General features: G+C 57.9%; 1 protein-coding gene across 5 annotated transcripts; it reads left to right on the top strand.

The window, feature by feature from the left end:
* The first annotated feature begins 505 nt into the window (after positions 1-505).
* Positions 506-16,768, top strand: SLC35B3 (solute carrier family 35 (adenosine 3'-phospho 5'-phosphosulfate transporter), member B3). Of its 5 annotated transcripts, none has more exons than XM_012734799.1 (11): positions 506-544; positions 5,522-5,627; positions 6,588-6,875; positions 9,082-9,203; positions 11,308-11,462; positions 12,406-12,513; positions 13,111-13,208; positions 14,591-14,683; positions 15,057-15,168; positions 15,926-15,995; positions 16,595-16,768. In XM_012734799.1, the coding sequence occupies exons 3-11, from the start codon at positions 6,675-6,677 to the stop codon at positions 16,743-16,745; spliced, it is 1,110 nt and encodes a 369-aa protein (XP_012590253.1). In that variant the 5' UTR covers positions 506-544; positions 5,522-5,627; positions 6,588-6,674; the 3' UTR covers positions 16,746-16,768. The 5 variants fall into 5 exon arrangements, with proteins under 5 accessions (XP_012590253.1, XP_004695633.1, XP_012590254.1 ...); XM_004695576.2 differs by lacking the exon at positions 506-544 and adding an exon at positions 3,694-3,755; XM_012734798.1 differs by lacking the exon at positions 506-544 and adding an exon at positions 4,591-4,797.
* Positions 16,769-20,544: the final 3,776 nt, after the last annotated feature.

Here is a 20,544-nt window from a genome sequence, read left to right on the forward strand (position 1 = left end):
ACGAGGGCTGCTGTGTACTTCAGCTCCCGGAGTGACAGGTGCTGCAGTATTCAGGGGGCCGAGACATCCTTCCCTGTGCATGGCCCCGGAGAGCAGAGCTCCTCTCTTCTGTGCAAAAACCTCTGCTTGACGCCCAGACTTCAGCTTCCTCAAGCGCCGGCCCCTGGCTTCCCTCCCCAAGCAGTCTGCAAGGGGCCGTCGGTCACACTGAACATGTCATCATCAAATGTATGATAACCGGGCAGGCGAAAATATATAAATAATGCAAATCTACATGAATAGAATAGAGATGGAAGAGGAATAGTCATAAATAAAATACATGAGTCAGCCAAAGAAGAAATTGTATTTTTATATGCCCTAAGCTCCGTTTTTGGCCAAATCTACTTCTTTCACCATGTCAACCTATGCATTCTGCAAGACACGTCATTGGAGGAAGAAGGCCTGATGCAGAAAATCATGAATTACATGATCACTGGCCGTTTGGAAAAGGAAACACGAGGTGCAGCGTGCCTGCTTCCCATGCAGTTAAGGTTGCTGAGGGCAGGTGAGTCGGGGTGACTGGGGGGCCTTAGGAGACAGCTCCGTGCGGTGGTCAAGGTGCCGTCCATTGCCCATCACGGACGCTTGTGCAATGTTTGACTTTTTAGCTACGTGGTGTATGCCATGACACTAAGTAACGTGAAATGTAGATAAGAAAAGCTTTCTGCCATCTTCCCCGGGGCTGTCGAGCCTTACCAGCAACCGCCTCCAGGGGGCGCCACCTGTGTAACATCTTTAGACTTCAGCCATTGCCTTTGTCCCTGTCAAGGCCTGAGCCCACCCCCCCCCCAGGGAGTGACCCCCCAGGGCTAGCAGAACCCCTGCCTCCCCGCTGTCCCCTCAGCAGTGGGTCTCAGTGGACCCACCTGTTCTGCTCCCCATTCTTTGTCTGGGGCGTCCTCCCACTCCCAGACCTCTGGCCTGCACCCTAGTTCTTTTACACACACAATAAAATCCTAAAATTTCAAACCATTGATAGCAATAAAAGAAAGTTAATGGCAGCAGAAGGAGGGAGGCGTAGGCAGTATGGGTGGAAGAGATATAAGATAGAGGGGCAGCAAGAACCGTGGAAGGATCTAAAAATGCTCATTATCTTGATTTTTATGTACAAATCAAAAGTTATAAAATCACAAACTTCAGACATGCAGCGTCTGTCAACGACCCCTCACTAGAGATGTCAAACACCATGCTATCGGCAGTGGCTCTCTGTGCAATGGTGAATCACTGGGTTCGTCTTTGCCATTGCCGACTTCATTGCCGAGTGTCTGCTTTGACCAACTACACGTAATGACAAACATTTTTATCAGCCACGTGTTTGGGTTCCTTTTTGCAAGCTGCAATCCGTGCATGTGTTGAGATTCCCGTGCTGACCACTCCAGGTACAGCCAGGCACAGCGAGAGCAAAGCCTCCAGACATGGGCTGGCCAGGAGCCCACAGTTTTACAGGCCATTTCTGCGAAGATGAAACAGACTAGCTGTGGTGCCTGAGACAGGGTCTCAGTTCAGGTGGACGTGGGCAGGCATACGTGGTCAGTCTCCCTGCAGGATTTTGTGGGGACAGAGACCCGAGGCGAGCTCAGCCCGTGAGAAAGGCCGGGAAGCACTACGTCACATCCCCAGGGGATGCCCACTCAACAGCTGGTCACCGGGTCACCCGTCCCTGTGGGGACCTGCCCTGGTCAGCCCCATCTATACTGTCCACCAACAGCCCCCCCCCACCCCTCCTGACATCAGGGGCAAAAGACGAGCTGGGGGGACTTGACAGCCACCTGACTGCTCTGCTCAGTCACCACCAGCCACGGCCTCGGCACCTGCTACCAGACAGAGAGCTCCAGGTGAATGGCCTGGGCAGAATGGGCCATGTTTCAGGCCCCTGTCCACTGCCCAAGGTCATGCCAGCTGCTCCTTTGAGCCTACGTCCACTCCACCCAGCACCTTACCCTCTGAGCGCCCATGTCAGGTGCCCAGGGACATCGAGATGGATGGCCATAGCTCTGGAGGGGTGGAGGGGGTGGGGCAATCAAGATCTTGGTGTGGCCCTGTGGGGTTCTTCCTCAAGGGCCCCCTCGACGGACAGGTGCAGGGCACTTTGATCCAGGTGCAGTGTGCCCTCCTTCCGCCCAAGTTCTTTGGTGCACTTTGACAGTGATTCACGCAAATAATAGGGTGTTGCAACCTTAGAACACTTTGCACTGGGTGTCCCCACCGGCCAGTGGCCATGCTGGCTTTGCTGGCAAAGGCAAACACACATGGACAGACAGCCAGGACCCAGCAGAGGGGCAGAGGCTGCAGGAGCCCATTCAGAAAGTCATCTGGGAGAACACGCAGGCCAGGCACCACAGGCTGTGGGTGTCTCACAGGGTGCTCAACCACAACTCCTCATTCCCCACATTGACCACCACACTTGGCCCAGTCTGGCGGGCACACTTGTCACAGGCCACACTCCCTGGGCATCTACCTGGGAGCCAGCCGGCCACCACAGCCTTCTTGCACCTCTCAGTGCCTGAGAAATCTTAGAAGGCGCGTTCACTCAGGGTTTACTTCAACAGGATACTCCCAAACTCTCGATATTCTTTTCTTTTCATAGTTTAGAACATAAGCCCTGGGAGGCCAACTCCCTGGCACTGGCCAGTCACGCTGCAGGTGGGCAGGAGCTGCAGGGCCTGTTCTAGGGAATCTGGGATTCACATCACTCACTGGTGAGGCCAGTGAGTGTCCAGGTCAGGCTGTCCGTGCTGTGCGTCTGCATTTGGCCTTGCCTGGTGCCTGCTTATCTTGGTTGACTATGAGGGGGCCCCTCTCCCTCCCCCTTCTTCTCCCCTGTTCTAAACCTGCCCAGGTGAAGCCCCGCCTCTGGCTTCTCCTGCTGCAGGAGCTCTCAGATGCTGCTACAGCCCCAGGTACCTACTTCTTCGGAATTTCCACCCTCCTGAACACCCCATCTCGGTGATCCACCCGTCAAATGCCTACGTGGCAGGGAGTGTACCCAGCTTTGTGTCCTGGCTGTGAAGTAACTAGACCAACTGCTCTCAAGGGACGAACTTTCCAGTCGGAACAGAGGGGAGGACCCGGGCACTCCTGAGCCTGAGCTGCCGGGGACCATACCCGTTTGTACAAGTGGAACAGGTGGATTGCCCAGGTGGGACAGTGATTTTTCAGGCATGGATACTGGAGGCTATGAGGGTACCCTGGTGTGCGGGTGCCAGGAGGGAACAGGAGGAGTACGCTCTACTGGAGGGTGGAGCGGGCATCAGGTGCAGGGCAGGGCATGCTGGTGGTAGAGGAGATACCTGCGGTGCAGCAGAGAGGGGGAGCCTTGGTAGTGGGGGTGCCTGGCGTGGCGGGAGTGCACGTGTCGGGAGGCTTGGGGGTCGTGGATGGTGCAGGGGTATGTGGGGGTTCAGATGCTGGGGGCGGGGCTGCTGGGGGCCAGGCAGGGCTCCCAGCCAAGAACGCGCGAACACCGATCGCAAGATGAGCTCGCTCGATGCAATCGGCGCTCGCTTCCCGGGGGCGCGCCGCCGCCACGCAAACCTGCGGGCTGCGTCGACCCCGCTGCCGGCCTGAGGGCGTGTGCGTGCGTGCGCGCTCTCGGCCACGCCCACCCCGCGGGCGGCCGGAGCCCTCAGGGGCGGGGCCGTCCACTGCGCCCGCGCGAACGCGAAGGCGGAAGTGCGCGGCGGGGCGAGTGGCCTCCCGGGACTCGGCGGCAGAAGGTAACTGCCGGCGTGCGGAGGGTGCCGGACGCCGGGGAGTGGGCGCCAGGGAGCGGGAGGTGGCGGGCGCAGGGCGGCGGGCACCGGAGAACGGGGTGCGGCGGGGCCGGGGCCGCCTCGGTCTGTGGGAGAGGTGGGGCCGCGCGGCCGAGCTGGCGCCGCACCCGGGTGCCCGCGGCAGGGTATCGGGCGACGCCCCCGGGGGCGCTCGGCGGCGCGTCAGGCATCGGGACGCGCGCTGGCTCGGGACGTGGAGCCCCCGGGGGTGGGATGCCCTCGGTTGGGGGCCCCCAGCGCCAGCGCGTCGCGCCGGCCACCGCGCAGTAGCCGGGGCTCAAAGGCGTCAGGGTGCAGCCGTGCAGTTGGGGAGCTCCAGGTGCCGCGCTGGCTCCTAGGTTTCAGCTGGTGCCCGAGAGGTCCCTTTGAACCGGTAGTGGCCAGGCTGGCGCTCCTGGGCCCAGCAGGTGCCCAGCAGGCGCCAGGCGCCGCGCTGGCTCCTGGGTTTCAGCTGGTGCCTGAGAGGTCTCTTTGAACCGGTAGTGGCCAGGCTGGCGCTCCTGGCCCTGCAGGGCGCCGCACTCCCCGAATAGCTGCCGCTCGGTTTTGGGGTCTCAGGTGGAGGGGGCTGGGGTGCAGGGGACGGGTGCACGGGACGGGGGTGCAAGGGATGGGGCGTTCCTGGCGCAGGTGCAGGTGATAGCATGGTTCTCCACGGTCACAGCAGGGATGTGCCGGAAATAGTGCTTTATTTATTTAAGGTTTATTTATTTATGGTACAAGAGCTGGGGTGCAGGCCAGAGGTTGGGGGTGAGGGGGCTCCCCAGCGACAGAGTGGGGAGCAGAACAGGCAGACCCCCTGAAACCCACTGCTGAGGGGCAGCAGGAAGACAGGAGGGTCTGTTGGGCTTAGGTGTCCCTCCCTGGGTGGGATGGACTCAGGCCTGACCTTCAGGGGTGCCATGCCAAGTGGCAAAGGAAGGACTATATCCATGCCCGTTTCAGACACTGAATGGGGTGCTCCAGCGGACATGTCAGCGCCTGGGTGCGTGTCCAGGCAGAGGGGTGGTGGGGGTGTCCCCCGCACGTATGGCACATCCTGGCAGGGCAGGAGAGGGCGGTGGCCACCGTGGCCCTTTGGCTGCTGGAGCCCCACATGCAGGACACCTGAGCTGCACAGAAGTGGCCACACCCAAGGTGTGTGGGGGGGCAGGCAGGGCATTGCAGGAGGGGGGCCGCTGTCATACAGACAAGTGGAGTCCCCTCAGCAACTGGCGGGCAGGGCTGGCAGGGTGGCTTAGGCTGGGTCCTGGAGGAGCAGGTGTGTGGGGGATGTGCTAAGCCACTAGGATGCGTGATGCCCTTCCTGCAGTGAAATGCAGCTGGACCCCTATGGCACCTGCTCCCGCCCAGCGCCCCCTGCTGTTGACTCCCACTTAGAAGCGGGACCTAGGTGTATGTCCCAACAAGGCGTCTCCTGACCTGCTTGTGAGCAGGCCACGCACCCCAAGGTCCCCAGCAGTCTCTCCGAGTGCACCACCCCCGTCCAGGGCTCCTCACCTGGCCTCCCACGGCCAGAGCCCAGATGTCAGCTGCGGCTGTAGCCACCAGGGCTCTCCAGCCACTTCTCTCCCTGGGTCCAGTTCACCTCGACGGTCACCATGTTCTCTGCAAGTTGTGGACCCTCAGCTTGTCCTGTAGATCAACAGTGGCTTGTTTAGCCAGCCGCTGACAATCCTAAAGGCTTGTTCATTCTTTTTTTGAAATAGCACAGCAGGTTTCATGGACGTGCAGCAGGCTGCACCTGGCTGGCACATGCGCTGGGCAGAGCTGGACGTGCACAGCCCCCACGGTCCCATCGCCACCCTCTGGCAGGTAATGAGCGTACCTGGCACTGGGGCTGCTGAACCCATATGGACCTGTCTGAGGGAGCGCGGCTGGCCGAGCCTCCCTGGGTGAGCTGCAGGCCCGTGGGCAGCAGTGCCACACTGGCTCTTCTCAGCAGCAGGCTTCGGCTGGCCAGCTGCTGCCCACAGACTGCTCCATTTACACCCATATCTGGACCCAAGAGTGGGGGCGGAAGCGCATTCCCCTCAATTATGCCATGGGCCGTCCTGTCCCTCAGCCACTCAGGTGGAAGGGCTGACTTGGCCTGTCTCAGCTGCCTTCGTGGTTAAAGCAGCTTCGGTTGTTGTTCTCTGTGCTTGTACAGTTACTGACTGGCTTAAATGCTGAAGACATGGCACATACACTGTTGTGAGCCCTAACAATGAGCCCTTACCACCTTTGACCTTTGACAGCAGCCAGGCTGCGTGCTTGACGACTCCATGCTGGGGCGCCTGGCCCGGACGGTAGACAGAGTGGCTTCTCCCTAACATGATCACATGTGTCAGTCATTGTCAGGGAGGTGAATTATTTGGATTTGATTAACGGGAAGTTTTGAATAGGTAGATACATGTGTTAATATGTTGGGAGACTTAGACTAATTTTTTAAAGACTTTTATTTATTAATGCACACAGAACTGGGGTATAAGCCAGAGGTGCAGGGGCAATGAGAGGATTCACCAGAGACAGAGCTGGGAGCAGAACAGGCAATGGACGAAGTACACTGCTGAGGGGAGCAGCGGGTGAGACAGGAGAGGTCTGCTATGCTCTGTGGGTCACCTCCAGGTGGCGATCGAACTCGTACTGAAGCGGCCACAGCTTGGCTTAGCTTTGCAGAGTGGTGCTTCAACACACTGCACCACCAAGAGGACACTAACTATGGTTTTTAAATTGTATTTTGGCGAGAACACTGATCTAATGTTTTGTTTTAATCCCTGTTTCCTTGTTTAGGCTTTGACTCAGCAAGCAGAAGCCTGAACAAGGGGGAGGAAACCAGCAAGGCCACGTGGATACCTAGAGCGGGGCTGCCGCAGAACCATGGATCTCAAGTTCAACAGCTCCAGGAAACACGTCTCCATCACTGTCCCATCTAAGACCCAAACAATGTCACCACACATCAAGTCTGTAGATGACACTGTAGTGCTTGGCATAAACCTCAGCAAATTTAACAAACTTACTCAGTTTTTCATATGCGTTGCCGGAGTTTTTGTATTTTACCTGATTTATGGATACCTGCAGGTAAAAAAATACTTGTTTATAATATATCAGTTATAGCTCTTGAGATCACTGTGGCTTACTTCTAGGATTATAAGTAGATATATAAAGTATATATAGAACTACAATGTTGCTTAAGTTACAGGATACCAGTTTTTGCACAAATTTGCATTTTCTAGTAAGTAGGAAAGGATTGCTTCGATGTAAATCTGACCATAGGGATCAGAATTTCACAGTTAACAGTTATAAATGTATAGGGTGGGAGCAGAGATAATTTTAGGAAATTGAAATTATGACAATAAAGTTTGAAACACACTTTTTAACAAAATATAGGTAATAATAACAGTCATGGTAGTTTTTAAAAGAGAATGACCCAAGCATTGATTGGAATTTTGTAAAGTAAAATCCAACATGACTAAATGATAGCACAGTCCAGTTCACTCTTAATTCTTAGAATTCGGTAGAAAAAGATCATGTTTGTAAAGGCAAGTCAGGATGTTTTAAATCTTCCCATGGCGATCACGTTAATCCTTTGATTGTCGAATTGGTCTTTTCTGGTAGTAGCTGTTGTGTTTTTAGACTTGTGTTTTTCTCTTCTAATCAAACTTTACCAGAAACTTCATTTTCTGTGATTTTTAACTGTGCCAACTTTGCCACGGCCTCCACATCCCTACCTATGACAGGGATGCATCTTTGCCGGGTGAGTGGCCATCAGAGACCTGGACTGGAGGGCGTGGGCAGTGCCAAAGGGCTGTGGGCCAGTTCACGTGAGTCCCAGCCGTACCGACTCCATTGTTAGCGCCTGTGACTCAGGCAAAGGAGACTGAGGGGCTTTGCTAAGACACTGATAACATTCCTATTACTCGTTAGTATTGATCAGCTGGGTGGGTCTTCACAGTGATAGCACTTTGTGTCCGCGTCTTGCATAGTTGCAATGAAAACTGGAAGAGAAGACTTGTAACTCCTTCCCAGAGTGCTAAAGAGTATTAAAGCATGGCAAAAGCTTTAATTAAAATTGAATTAATTGAATTAAAATTGACTTTAATAGCTAACTCCCCCCCAGAAGATGACATGAAAAGCTAAATGTCACACTGAATGACTGTGAGAAACAGTAAATTTCATCAAATAAGCATTTGAATTTCTTTTGAGAAACGTTTTCTTCCCTTATAAATATCATTGTTTCCAAATAGCCTGGAAGCAGTCACTTCCTGAAATGGCATGTGAGGGTTCCATTACATTCTTTCTATTTGATCAGTAAGCACAGATTTTAACTTATAACTAGTTATTGCAAAAAGTATTTTTTAATTAGATAAATTACAAATAATGCTTGAAATATCTGTAAAAACATTGTTGCTTACTCACTAAGTTAGCTGTAGATCGCAACATATTTATCTGGAAACCCAGGTACAGTAAAACTCTTTTCCAGTATAACTCATCAGCCAGAAAAACTCTGTCTTAGAGCTTGAGCCTCAGTTGACGTGGAATGTGACTTTGGGGAGTTACAGGCACCCTCGTGGGCAGAACCCAGTCAGGCCCCCCTGGGGAGTAAACCCCAAAACCCCATTTACAGGCGGTGTTCAGTTTGTCTTTGAAAATAAATTCATCTCTGGATTTTACCATTTGAAATTTATTTAAAATACAGTTGAAAAGTGGGGGTGGGAGGAGTGAATCCTGCTCACTGGGTCTGATCACCTGAGGGGCATGCCCTCAGGACTGGCCAGAGCAGGGGTATGCCAGCCCCAGAGGTGCTTCCTGCGCCCCCATACAGGCTGCACAGCCACCCACCGAGGGGAGAGCTGCTCAAGCCTATAGCACGAGAGTCTCAAACACCGGCAATCTCTGATGAGGTGGCTGCTGCCACTGCCGCTGAGGGGACAGGCAAAGAGCATCTTCTCTGTGAGCTCTTAGAGGTGCTACCTCACATGGGTCAGGCGACTTAAATCTGGTCTTTATGGAACACAGGCAGGGGGTTGCTTCCTCGTCACCTCCCCTCTTGTGCCTGCCAGTGACTCCAGTGGGCTTCTGGAGTTCCCTTTGAGGTGCGTGCCAGCTTTCCATGGGCTCCTGGGGTCCCCTTTGGGACGCGCCCCAGCTTGTGCAAATGCCGAGAAACATAGCAAGCTGCTTTCCCTCGGGCCAAGGCTGGGTTCCGTGGAATGGTGCATAGGGGTTTGTCGTGAGGTGGTCGGCCAGCCCCAGACTTAATCCATGTTCATGTGTCTCTTGACAGGAATTGATATTTTCCATGGAGGGTTTTAAGCCCTATGGCTGGTACCTAACTTTAATGCAGTTTGCGTTTTACTCCATATTTGGCCTAATAGAGCTTCAGCTTACGCAGGACAAAAGGAGAAGGTACGTGGCTTGATTGTTCTGATAACTGGGTCACTTGTAGCAGCTCACGCTTTGCCTTAGTGTGGACAGCGTCTGTCAGTCCTGAGACCTGCTCCTGCATGTGTAGGGCTCTCCGGAGCCATCAGATGGCCAAGAATATTGGCCTTGACTCCCTGAGGCACCGAGGAAAGCGGTGTCCCCAAGGTCAGAATCAGCTTAGACTCGAGTTTCTAGCCAGACACGGCTTCTGGGCAGGAGCATGTGCAGATGCGGACACGTCTCTGAAACACTCATGGGACAGCGTGGCTGCAGACAGCCCCCCCGACGTGGGCCAGGGTACAGGCCCCGAGGTTCTGCTCCCCCGACAGCCTTGCTTGAAAGTCCTGAGGGCTAAGGTCACACCCTTACCCTGGAGAGGGAGCTCACAGCCTGTGAGCGCCGCTGTGGTAGTCGCTCAGGTTTATGGCCAGGACAGAGACCCTGTAGCCATGTACAGAACGCGCAGAATCTGGGGGCAGGGGTCCCCCACAGCCCCTCATGTTTGTGGGGTGGCAGGCTCACTGCAGGGGCCTTGGGCAGCTGGGGCAGGACCGGGACAGGGCTTCCTGGCTTGTCTTCCATGGCAGCATCCAGGCCGCCAGCCAGAGAAAGCACGCGCACAGCTCCCGTCACACATGCTGGTGTTTGTGCGGTCACTGGATGGGCTCGGTGGACATCTGCCCCACCTCACTCTTGGCCAGCAAATGGGCTCAAATTGAGGGGAATGCCCTGCGTCTGCAGAGATCTTCACTGGTTGCATGCTCTGACACCACAGGGGGGGTGGCCGGAGGAGGACAGTGCCTGTCTGGCCAGGTGCCTGCACGGCTGCTCTGGCGGCCAAGTCTGCGGCCCTGCGTGAGACGAGTGAGCTGCCAGCTGTGCCCCAGCCCACCGCTGTTTAAGGTGACATTTCTCTTGCTTGACTAACAGAGGTGCAGGAGCCCGGGGAGGTGTTCGGTGACAATGGAGTGCGGCCTATTCACTCCGGGGCACGTTAGACATTGCTTGGGGAGACCCTCACAGTACGAGGCCACATCCTGGCCATAATGTGTCTGAGGGCGCTGCTTCTGAGCCTGGCTTTGGCTGGCACTGTGTGTCCCTCCTGCCTGCCCTACTCCCGGGAAGCAGCGTGCATGCTGCGCAGAAGGCCCTGGGACTGGCACGACCTCTGCTGGGTTTCCCAGCCCCTCCATGATCATCGTGAGGCCATGTCCGTCTCCACTGGAGAGCTGGCCTGGGGTGGGCCCACGGACAAACTTGGCAGAGGGCACCCCCGCTGTGGCCCACAGCCCCTTCCCGTGGAGTACAAATGCCGGTCACTGTGTTGGTCCCAAGCTCGGAGTGGCCTCCAGGTGAAGGCACTGCCCCCTGGGTTTCCAGGCAGTTTGCTAACTTAGCGAGTCCCACGAATAGACAGGAATTTTATTGCCTCGTCCTAACTTGTGCATGACCCCAAATGGGAGCGAGGCATGCACAAGTGGTAGACCAGGCCCGCTGGAGACCAGCCTCCTCCCCCAGTTGTGCTTGAGACAGTGGTGGCACCCTGTGCCCGGGCACGCCTCAGGGAACCCCCGCGGGCCGAGAGGCTTAGCTGACTCCTGCTGGGAGGGCCGTGGCAGCAGTTCCAGAACCTGGCCCAGGCATCATGGAGCACAGTCGTGACGCCCACCCAGAGCCTGGCCACGCCACCCACCACCTCAGCAGAAGGGCTACCCCCGCGCAGCACCAGTGTGTCCCCCTGACACTGGGTGGGGCCACGGAAACCAGGCCGGTCAGGAAGCATGAGCCCTGGCATCCTCACGCTCCCTGGCCAGAAGCCCCATGCTGCCTGCTGCCCCGTGGGCCTGGACCCCTCTTGTGGCACTCCACCCACCAGGCTCCTCTCACCTTGGTGAGCGAGGCCAAGGGCCCCTCCACCTGCCCACTGTGTGAAGATCCTCTTTAAGCGCAGTGATGATTTGTCGGTGTTTTCTAGAAATGTTAAACATGAGGAAGTAATTAGACATTCACACTTTGTAAGCACATTATCTGACAGTACTTATGAGCTGGGTCCCAAAATGAAGATTTTAAAAATTGTCTTTTACAGAATACCAGGAAAAACCTACATGATAATAGCTTTTCTAACTGTGGGTACTATGGGGTTGTCAAACACTTCCTTGGGCTACCTGAATTACCCTACCCAAGTCATCTTCAAGTGCTGCAAATTGATCCCCGTTATGCTAGGAGGAGTTTTTATTCAAGGTATAGTAATGACATATTTTCACCCATTTGACCCGGTAGGGCATGTGGCTGTGTCCTGCTCCAGGGAGCTCTGGTTCCGCAGCTGATTCCGCTTTGAGAGCCCTGGAGCTGTCCAGGGTGCTGAGCATGGGTGCCTTGCAACGCAGCATGTCTCTGACAGCAGCAAGGCCTGCTGGGCCACCTGGCCCTCAGATGGGACCATCCAGCATTCCTGGAACAGCTGCAGATGCGTGTTCCTGCCTCATGGCAGACTCAAGAGGCCAGAAAGCCCAGCTGGGGCTGGTCCTTGGGCTCTGTGGCCAGTGCTGTCACCATGGCCAGGCCTCGTGGGCACAAAGCCCCATGAGCAGAGCCACCGTCCCCTCTGCGGATGGCCACATCCATCTGTCCTGGAGCTCGCTGGTAATGGTCCCCGGGGGGAGCCGCGGGGCAGCGGGCACTGTCCAGTGCGTCTTTGGCCACAGTCCAAGCGCAGCCTGCCACACTGTGTGCGGCTGCATCCAGGCATGAGCAGATGCCGCTGCTGCCAGCCCTGCTCAGCCCTGTGCTGCTGTCCTCGTGGCAGCATGCACCCTGACCCAGCCAGGACACGTGCCCCTTACACCCTCTCGGCGCTGCACCGGCCTTGCTGGACCTTGCTCAGTGTGGGGGAGGAGCCCTCGCAGCCAGCCATGGTAGGGGCTGCTGCTGGGCAGAGCACAGCGCTCATGCACCTAGGGGGGCTCCAGCTGTGTGACCACACTGCAGGCATGCGCACAGCCTCTGTCTGCGAAGAGTGGAGGCACCAGTTCCACCTGCCCGCGGGTGTGGGCTCCGCCCCACCCCAATGGTAACTGGAACTGGCTCCTGGCCGCTGGACGTCAGACCCTGAGCCAGCCACCCCGCTGTGAGGCCTGGGCAGGCGCCCGGCGCCCGGCGGCACTGACTGCATGTATCCACACAGGGAAGCGCTACAACCTGGCTGACGTGTCTGCCGCCCTCTGCATGAGCCTGGGCCTCATCTGGTTCACCCTGGCTGACAGCACCATCACCCCGAACTTCAACCTGACAGGTGAGGGCTGCGGCTGCTCCCCGGCCGTGCACACATTGGTGCAATGTGAGGCCCTTCACAGTCACCACAGGGCCCAAGCACTGGCTGGTGTGGCAGGGGTGGCCCTGGCACCCTGCAGGAGGGGCAGGGGCGCCCACCATGGTCGGCTCTGGGCCCAGGCCGTGCCGGCTGCCTGGTGTCTGTGGACTACTCTGTGTGGGAGTGCCGCAGAGTCGCCGTGCCCACTTGTTTATAGAGTGTGTGGGCACCAGCCAGGTATCCGGATATGGCTGTGACTGGCACTGTGGTTTACTGACAGAGTCCCCAGAGGGCAGGTGGTCGGTGGACACAGGGAACTGCCCATCTGTTTCATGAAAGTAGTTCCTGAGCGCAAACTTCACAGACACAACACCCCTGCGAGTGGCTGGGTGGCCACCGCCATGGCAGCCCTGGGAGGGGCGGGGCCCATGGCCACCCGTTTCCTGGGCTGTGAGTGGGTACTCCGTGAGAGCCACCCAGTGCCCAGCACAGCCACTCACAAGGGATAATCGGGCAGCGGCGGCCTCGCGCCCACCCTGCCTGGGGCATCTGAGCCAGGAGTGACTACCCTGCCCACAGGTGTGGTCCTCATCTCCTTGGCACTATGCGCAGACGCCATCATCGGGAACGTGCAGGAGAAGGCCATGAAGCTGCACGGCGCCTCCAACTCCGAGATGGTAACCCCACCGCCAGCCGGGGTGAAGGGGGGGTGGGTGCTCGGGAAGCGCTGTCTGGGGGGGTTCTGGCTAGGGAGATCACTGGGGGCTGCTGACTGGGGGAGCGTACTTGGGGTCACTCGGGGGACTCTGACTGGGGACGCTCAGGTACAGTGGCCCGTCACTGGCTCCTCCCTGATTTGAGGGGGTGTTGCTCATCCTAAGAAGCCCGTAACACCCAGCATTTGCTGGTTAGTCCCAGGAGGCCTGGGGTGGTCCCCTTTACCTGTCTGGGTGGCCGTGTGAGGCCAGCACCCTCTACTTCTCAATGCCAGCTAGCACTTGCGAAGTGCCCTCAGGGTGGTGTCTGCCCTCACCTGGCAGCAGGGCCCGTCTTGTCCAGGGCCAGCCACATGCTACCTACGGGGCACCAGCTGTCAGGTTTCCCCTCTGGACATCTCCCAGCAGTGACTCTGGGTGCGCCTGCCCCAGGAAGGCCGGGAGCCGATGCAGTAGTAGCTGGATAGCCCTGTACTTGCAGCTGCCCTCAGGAGGAGCATGGCTTCTTCCCAGTTGGGGTTTCTTTCAGGCCTCTCAGTCCGCTGTACAGACTAGCTGGGCTCTTGCTGAACATGCCGCATTGTTAGGCCCATCACCTCTCCTCCCCACTCCCCATGCACCTACACCTGCTGGTCCTCCCATCCTGGGAGGCTGTGTGTGTGTTAACTGCCAGGCACCCAAGGTCGGGATGTGCCTGACCCCCACAGGGGCCCCAGGGCCCCCAGGAGCCCCGGGCTAAGGCCAAGCAGTTCCTGTGGCGGAGTCACTGACGGGCTGGGCTCCAGCATGCTTGCGTGTTGGGGTTCAGCCCTCGGGATGCAGCTTTGGGCCCCTGCTGGCTTCGCCCTGGTTCCAGGAATGACAGCTCTCTGGGCGCAGCTACCTCGCACCTTGGCGACGGGCCCTCAGGCTGGTCTTGGGGTAGCAGAGTGGGCAGAACACTCCACAAAAGCCGGCTGGAGGCCACGGTGCTGCCAGCTGGTGTGGGAGGGTGAGCAGGGCAGAGGGGGCTCCTTCAGGGGCACCTCATACACCATGGCGACTCCAAAGGGCCTTATCCAGTTGCATGTGGCCTTAGAGTCCATGCAAAAGCAGCGGTGAGCACCTGCTGAGTAAGCTCATGCCTGTGTGACAGACCCAGCCACTGGGCCACTCCGCACCTGCATGTGGACATCCCCTTGGCTGGGCCACAGCCCCGAGGCCCTGGGGTGCTGGGTCCTGGGGTGCTCTGCGCATGCATGGCTGCTCCCCGGCATGGTGGGTCCCTGGGGGCTCTGCGCCACGCGTGGCTCCCCCTCCATTCCAGCTGCAGTCACCGTCAGCTGCATGGTCACTGCCTCTAGGTCCTGTATTCCTACTCCATCGGCTTCGTGTACATCCTGCTGGGGCTGACCTGCACCCGTGGCCTGGGCCCCGCCATGGCCTTCTGCTCACAGGTGAGTGCCACCCACCTCAGACGCTTCCTTGTATTTCCAGGGCCCCTCTCAGGCTCCTGGGAGCTTGATGGCCTCTTTGATGTAACCTGTGCAGGTCAGAAGGGACTTTGGAAATGCAGTGTTTCCTGTTTAAATTTACTTTACCCCTGTGCCACCCTGCACACTAATTTTTAAGCTATTCATAATGTGTAAGTGTGGGTTTTTTAATTTCGTCATTATTTCCCCATTAATTCATAACTAAATAAGAATTTTTGCTTGACTGCGCTGTTGAGTGACTTGTTATTGCTCAGGAAGTTGATTAAACTGTTTTATTTCATATGCAACACCAAGGTTTGTTTTGCATTTTCTAACAGGTTTTTTTTGACTGTTGCAGAATCCGGTTCGGACCTACGGTTACGCCTTTCTGTTCTCCCTCACCGGGTATTTTGGGATCTCCTTTGTGCTGGCTTTGATTAAAATCTTCGGGGCCCTGCTTGCTGTGACAGGTAAGGGGCACTAGCCTCAGACACCCTCCCAGAGGTGGGCAGCGGCCAGTCTCCATGACGCAGTTTTATCCCAGGCTGTTTTTAAAATATCCTAGAGAAAATGTTTGCTCTCAACTTATTTGGAGGTATAATTTGAAATCAGACATAAACATTTATCAAGTCACCCCAAAGGACATTAAAAGGACTCGCCGTTAGCAAGCAGGCTGGGTGGACACCTCCATCACCCAGGGTGCCTCCTGGGGTGTGCTCAGGCCCTGGCCTGGCAGGGGGCAGACTGGAAGGCTGCCTTTTCCTGCCGGGCCTGAGCAGCAGCGCTGCCGTGTTCCAATGGCCAGAACCTGGCGCAGCACACTTCGCTGAGGCTGAGCCGGGCCGGGAAGTGGGGGAGAGTGGCTGGGGGTCGGGCACTGGCCGGTCCCCTTGGGCCTCACATGCTGAGTGATGAGCCCAGGAACCAAGGCAGTGGCTCTGGGATGTAGAAGAGGGGAGCCGGGGGGCGGGCAGCGGGAGGCGGCATTCCCCACACCACAGTGCCCGGGGTGTGGCGGGGACGTACACTCAGCCACGCTGGCCAGCCCAGACGCTCAGCCTGGCATCCGCATCCCGCCCGAGTCTGCCCAAGGCTTCGCACCCTGCTGCTCATGCCCACCTATTGGACACCAAGCCCCTGGGTGGCTGCCCATCCGCCTGTGTGCCTCGGGGCAGTGCCCTTGGTGGGGCTCCTGCAGGCCGCTGCTGACCAGCTTCTCATTCGCAGTGACCACAGGGCGGAAAGCCATGACCGTCATGCTCTCCTTCCTGTTCTTCGCAAAGCCCTTCACACTTCAGTGAGTAGCTCCCTGGCTCGTGCCCAGCACCCGCCCCCTCCACCCCAACATGGGGTCCCGAAGGCAGCGCAGCTTTGTGAGTCCGCAAGCGTTTTTCTGTTAAAGAATGGGTAACGGGCGCAGACGTGAAGGGCGCCCGCTGGCCGAGTCAGACACTAAAGTGTACGCACTCCAGGCTGCTGGTACCACAAGCACGAGGCGGGCACTGCCGGCAGGGGCCCCGTGTGGCTGCCTCTCCCCCCCAAGCCCGGTGTGGGCTGCACAGGCCAGTTTATCCCAGAGGGCGGGGGCAACATCATGTGTCGCCAGGGCGCCGCCTTCTGCACCTGGTCCTGGGAGTTGTGGTGTGAGTGTCCAGGAGGCCTGCGAGGCAGCCACAGTGCTGGGTGCTCCTGGAGGCCTCTGCGGGGGGTGGGGTGCTCAGCATGGCTCACCCCCATCCTCCCCTCGCAGACAGACCAGGGCCTTCAGGGCACCGTGATCCCGTGAATTCCGTTCATGCTCTAGAGATATAGCGCTTGTTTCAGTACTGTGGTTAGCTGCCAGGGGCCAGCTGAGCTGCTTCAAGATGGCTGCCCGTGACTGCACCCCCTCCGCAGGTACGTCTGGTCGGCCTTGCTGGTTGTGCTTGGCATCTTTCTCAACGTTTACAGCAAGAACCTGGATAAAACAAGACTGCCGTCCCCATGTGAACTGGCGCACCGACCCGCACCAGCCAGGACGCCCCGGCCGGCCGCACAGACAGTGTAGGTGGAGGCCACCTGGTGAATCAGCTCTCAAGGGGCCCTCAGGCTCAGCAGGTGTGCAGCCAGCAGGGAAGTCTATGGGCACCGGAGTCTGCAGCCAGTGGAACCCGTGCCCCAAGTGGAACTGGGGAACCGTGCCCCGGCCCCGAGGACCTCGAGGACCCGCTGCTACAACCTTCCGTGCTGCTGGCAGCTAAGTGATTCTCTGTTATAGGAGTGAACTGGTGTCTGAAGATCCAGACAGGATGATTCCCTATAAATAAAGTTCTTCTGTGATTTTTTTTCTAAAGACCACGTTCATAGAATTATGCCGTGAAGCGGGATATGGAGGTTGGAGCCCAGCTCCCCTTCGATTTTAAAACACAGGCTCCTTCTGGTCCTTGAAAGCAGCCTTGTGAGAATCCAACTGAGGTTTCAGGGAGCTGCAAGCGTCTGGGGCTGCCAGAGGGCAGTGGGGTGAACAGACGGAGCCACCTTGTCATCACAAAAACGGGAGTTCGTGCCTCCCCCGTGGGAATTTAGTTCAATGGCCCAGGCGGAGGAGGCCAAGGAGGCCGGGCAGGCCCCACCAAGTCCCCACCAAGGCGCCATCTGCTGCAGGGTTGTGCTGCTCTGCCCCAGTTGCTGGCGGAGCTTCAGGAATCGCGTCCTCTGTGCACCCTGGGCCGAGTGAGCCTGGTGGGCAGCCGCCTTGAGGTTTGCTGGCACCCAGCCGCGTGTTGCGTGCTGGGGTCGGCGGTCTTGTTCCAACAGGTGCCTGTGCCCATGGGGCTGACCTGCCCTTGACACCCGTCATGACCGCCTCACTGGAGAGGGTGACCACGTCTGTCCCTCCTCGGTTCAGACAGGTGAGTTTCTGCCCCAAAGGGTGGGCTGTCCCTTCTATGTTGTCACAGATTTCATGGCACTGCTCGAGTCCCAGGGAGGACAGCAGAGCCGTGCTGTTTGAAACAGCCAGTGTCCTAGCCCTGCTGACTGGCACATGGACCCAGAGTGCCCAGGCCTCGAAGGCCCTTGCAGCACCCCTAACCCAGCCCGGCTTCCCTTCCTGTGGGCCTGTCCCGGTGGCCTCATGGCTCTGCCTGTACTGATACCTGAAGCCTCCTGCTGGGGTGGAGCCTCGTGGGTGGAGGGATCGCTGGCCGGTGAGGGTCTGTGATCCTAGCAGGTGTGAAAAGACCTGGCCTTCTCCCCATTCTCCGTCAGCGTTCCTGTTTTTTAAGTCTCCATGAAAGTAAGATAAACCTGTCACTCCCCTCAAGTCATGGTCTGTTGTGTTAATTTCATGGCATGTAGCCTGAGTACTTTCTGTGCTATTCTGTGGTGACATTATGAAGAAGCTGCACTCTGGTGACTTCCTGCTGGAGACACTGACAGAGCCATGTACCACAGGCCCCTCAGAGGCTTGGACCCCAAAGGGTGATTGACTGACAATCTTAATCCTGCGGTACCCCCCAAGATGTCTTCGGCATCGTGAATGGGGGGTACCGCAGCTGTGCAGCTTCACAGGGCCAGTAATGGTTGAGCAGGTGACATCACACTTGGTGATGCTGGTGGCCTGGCCTTGAACACGCCTGGCCTTGGTCCCTGTGACCAGCCCCCTGGACCTGCCCCCTCTTCCAGGACTCAGCACAGCAAAAGGGTAGGAGGAGTGAGTGATGCACATGTGAAGGTGTGCAGTTGCACCCCAGGAATTATAGCGAGGCAGACTGCTGACCCAAAGCAGAAAGAGCACAGGGCACGTCAGTGTAAAGGCACATTGGCTTTCATCCACATGTCCACCGTGCCACTGCTGCAGGGACATCCACGCGTCCTGGGTGCGTGGCCTCAGGCCATTGTGTCTAATCTGCTCTGGCTACTTCCTGAGGCCAGAAGATTCACTGCCTCATCTACGCTCACCCCAGAACTCAGTGCCTGGGCCCCAGCAGTGAAGGCCGAGATGCAGGTGGAGACGCTGCTCCCAGAGGCCTCTAAAGAGGGCACTGCGGACAGTTCCTGCTGCTTCCCGGCACGCCAGCGAGGAGAGAAGCCAGCCCCCCACGGACAGCCAGGAGGCTGCTGCCCAAGTGTCCCTCCGCTGCGGGGCCTCAAGCTGATCCTGCTGGCGCCTCTGGAAGAACAGACTCGGACTTGCAGCCACCGGCCCGCTCAGGTCAGTCTTGACACACCTGACGGTGGCTGGATGCTCTGGTCCGTGAGGCACCGCGTCACATGCCGCAAGTCCCCACTCTGCCATCCCTGGCTCTGCCGTGCCTGCCTGATTCCAAGCCCTTAGTGGGGAGGGGAGACCAGCAACGGGTCCAACGGGAAGGCAGCGAGCCAGGCTGGCATGGTGGCTGCCTCCCCCGGGGTCCCGCGCAAGCCAGCCAGCAGCCTTGAGGGAATGCCACGGGCCTCGGGCCTCCTGCCCTGGCTCTCTGACCTCGAGGCTGCGTCCACACTGGCAAAAGTAACTCAGGAGTCTGAGACAGTGTTGCGGGGGTGGGCACCAGCATGGGAGGGTTGGTGGAGGGTGAGGGAAGCATGTGCACACGTAGGGTGTCAGGGTGCACCCCCATAGGCACATGGGTTTATAAACTGCACATAGGCCCATTTTTAAAGGCCTTTATGTGGCCAGGCTCAGCCAGATGCCCCCGCCCTGCTGGCTGTCAAGCGGGCTACGGGATCGCTTTCGGCACGCAGGCAGTCAGGGCGCCTAGGCTGGCAGGTGAGCAGGTTTAGTTTCTGCCCTGATAAAGCACGATGGTAATGGGGTCTGCGGAACCTACATGGCGGCTTGGGGGTGCGGAAGGCAGTAGCCCCCACCCTCTCCTGGGTTCTTCTGCAGAACAGTGCCCTCAGCCCTGTCAGGATTAGCCTGAGAGCACCCCACTGCTGTTCAGAACCCTGTTGTGCAGGTGTGACCCCCAGTCTTGCAGGACCTTCATTCCGCAGCCCTGGGGGCCGCCCTGCCTGGACCCTACCCATCTGACCTATTTGCCAGATGGGAGACCAGGCAAGTGGGGAGAAGACGCTCCTGCACAGCCAGGGTGCCCTCGTAAAGTAACCCCTGTGTTGGTGCAAGCTCCGCCTCCATTGTTGGTATGCTGTTGTCTGCCGGGTGAAGCGCATCTGTCCTGAAGCCAGGCGAAGCTCGGACCAGTGAGAAGGTTCACGTGTTTGGCTCGCGTGAGCAGGCCACTCTGGTGCCTCCCGACGCGTGGATGGGCGTTCTTGGCGCGGCGGGCGGACAGTGAAGGCACCCACACAGACGCACATACAGCAGGAATCCGGGCGTCCCGTCTCCACTCTGTTCGGGAACAATTACAGGGGGGACTGCCGTGTGTTACACCCTGCCCCTGGCAGGCCTCTTGTTAGTGAGCCTCCCAGCCGGTCACATGGCTCATGTGGGTTGAGGTGATAATCCCCAGTCAGGCCGTCTGGGAGCCGTTAAGACTTACTGGCACGCTGCAGTTTCTCCTCTGTGGGAACAGGCGCAGCTGAAGCAGCTCATTTCCCCTGGGACATGTAACAGCGACTGCCTCCAATTTGGGGCTCACGTCCAGCAAGTTTGGGTGCAAAGAATTGAAAACACAAAATAAGGCCCCTGCCTTGTTCACTTGTAGTCTCTGGCTATTTGGGGCGGGGAGGGGTGAGGGAGCCCTTTCTTCTCCCAGGTCCTGCTCTCCTCATCACCCCTGTAGATGTTCAGTGGGCTCAGCTCTGCCTGCAGCCCCACCCCAGTGTCTGGGCACTCACCCTCTGGCTGCCAGAGTGCCCGATAGGCCCCTGAGGTTAGACTCCTGCTGGCCATCTTGGCACAT

This window comes from Condylura cristata, unplaced genomic scaffold, assembly GCF_000260355.1.
Source record: "Condylura cristata isolate star-nosed mole 26May11 unplaced genomic scaffold, ConCri1.0 scaffold00072, whole genome shotgun sequence".
NCBI classification, from domain to species: Eukaryota; Metazoa; Chordata; class Mammalia; order Eulipotyphla; family Talpidae; genus Condylura; species Condylura cristata.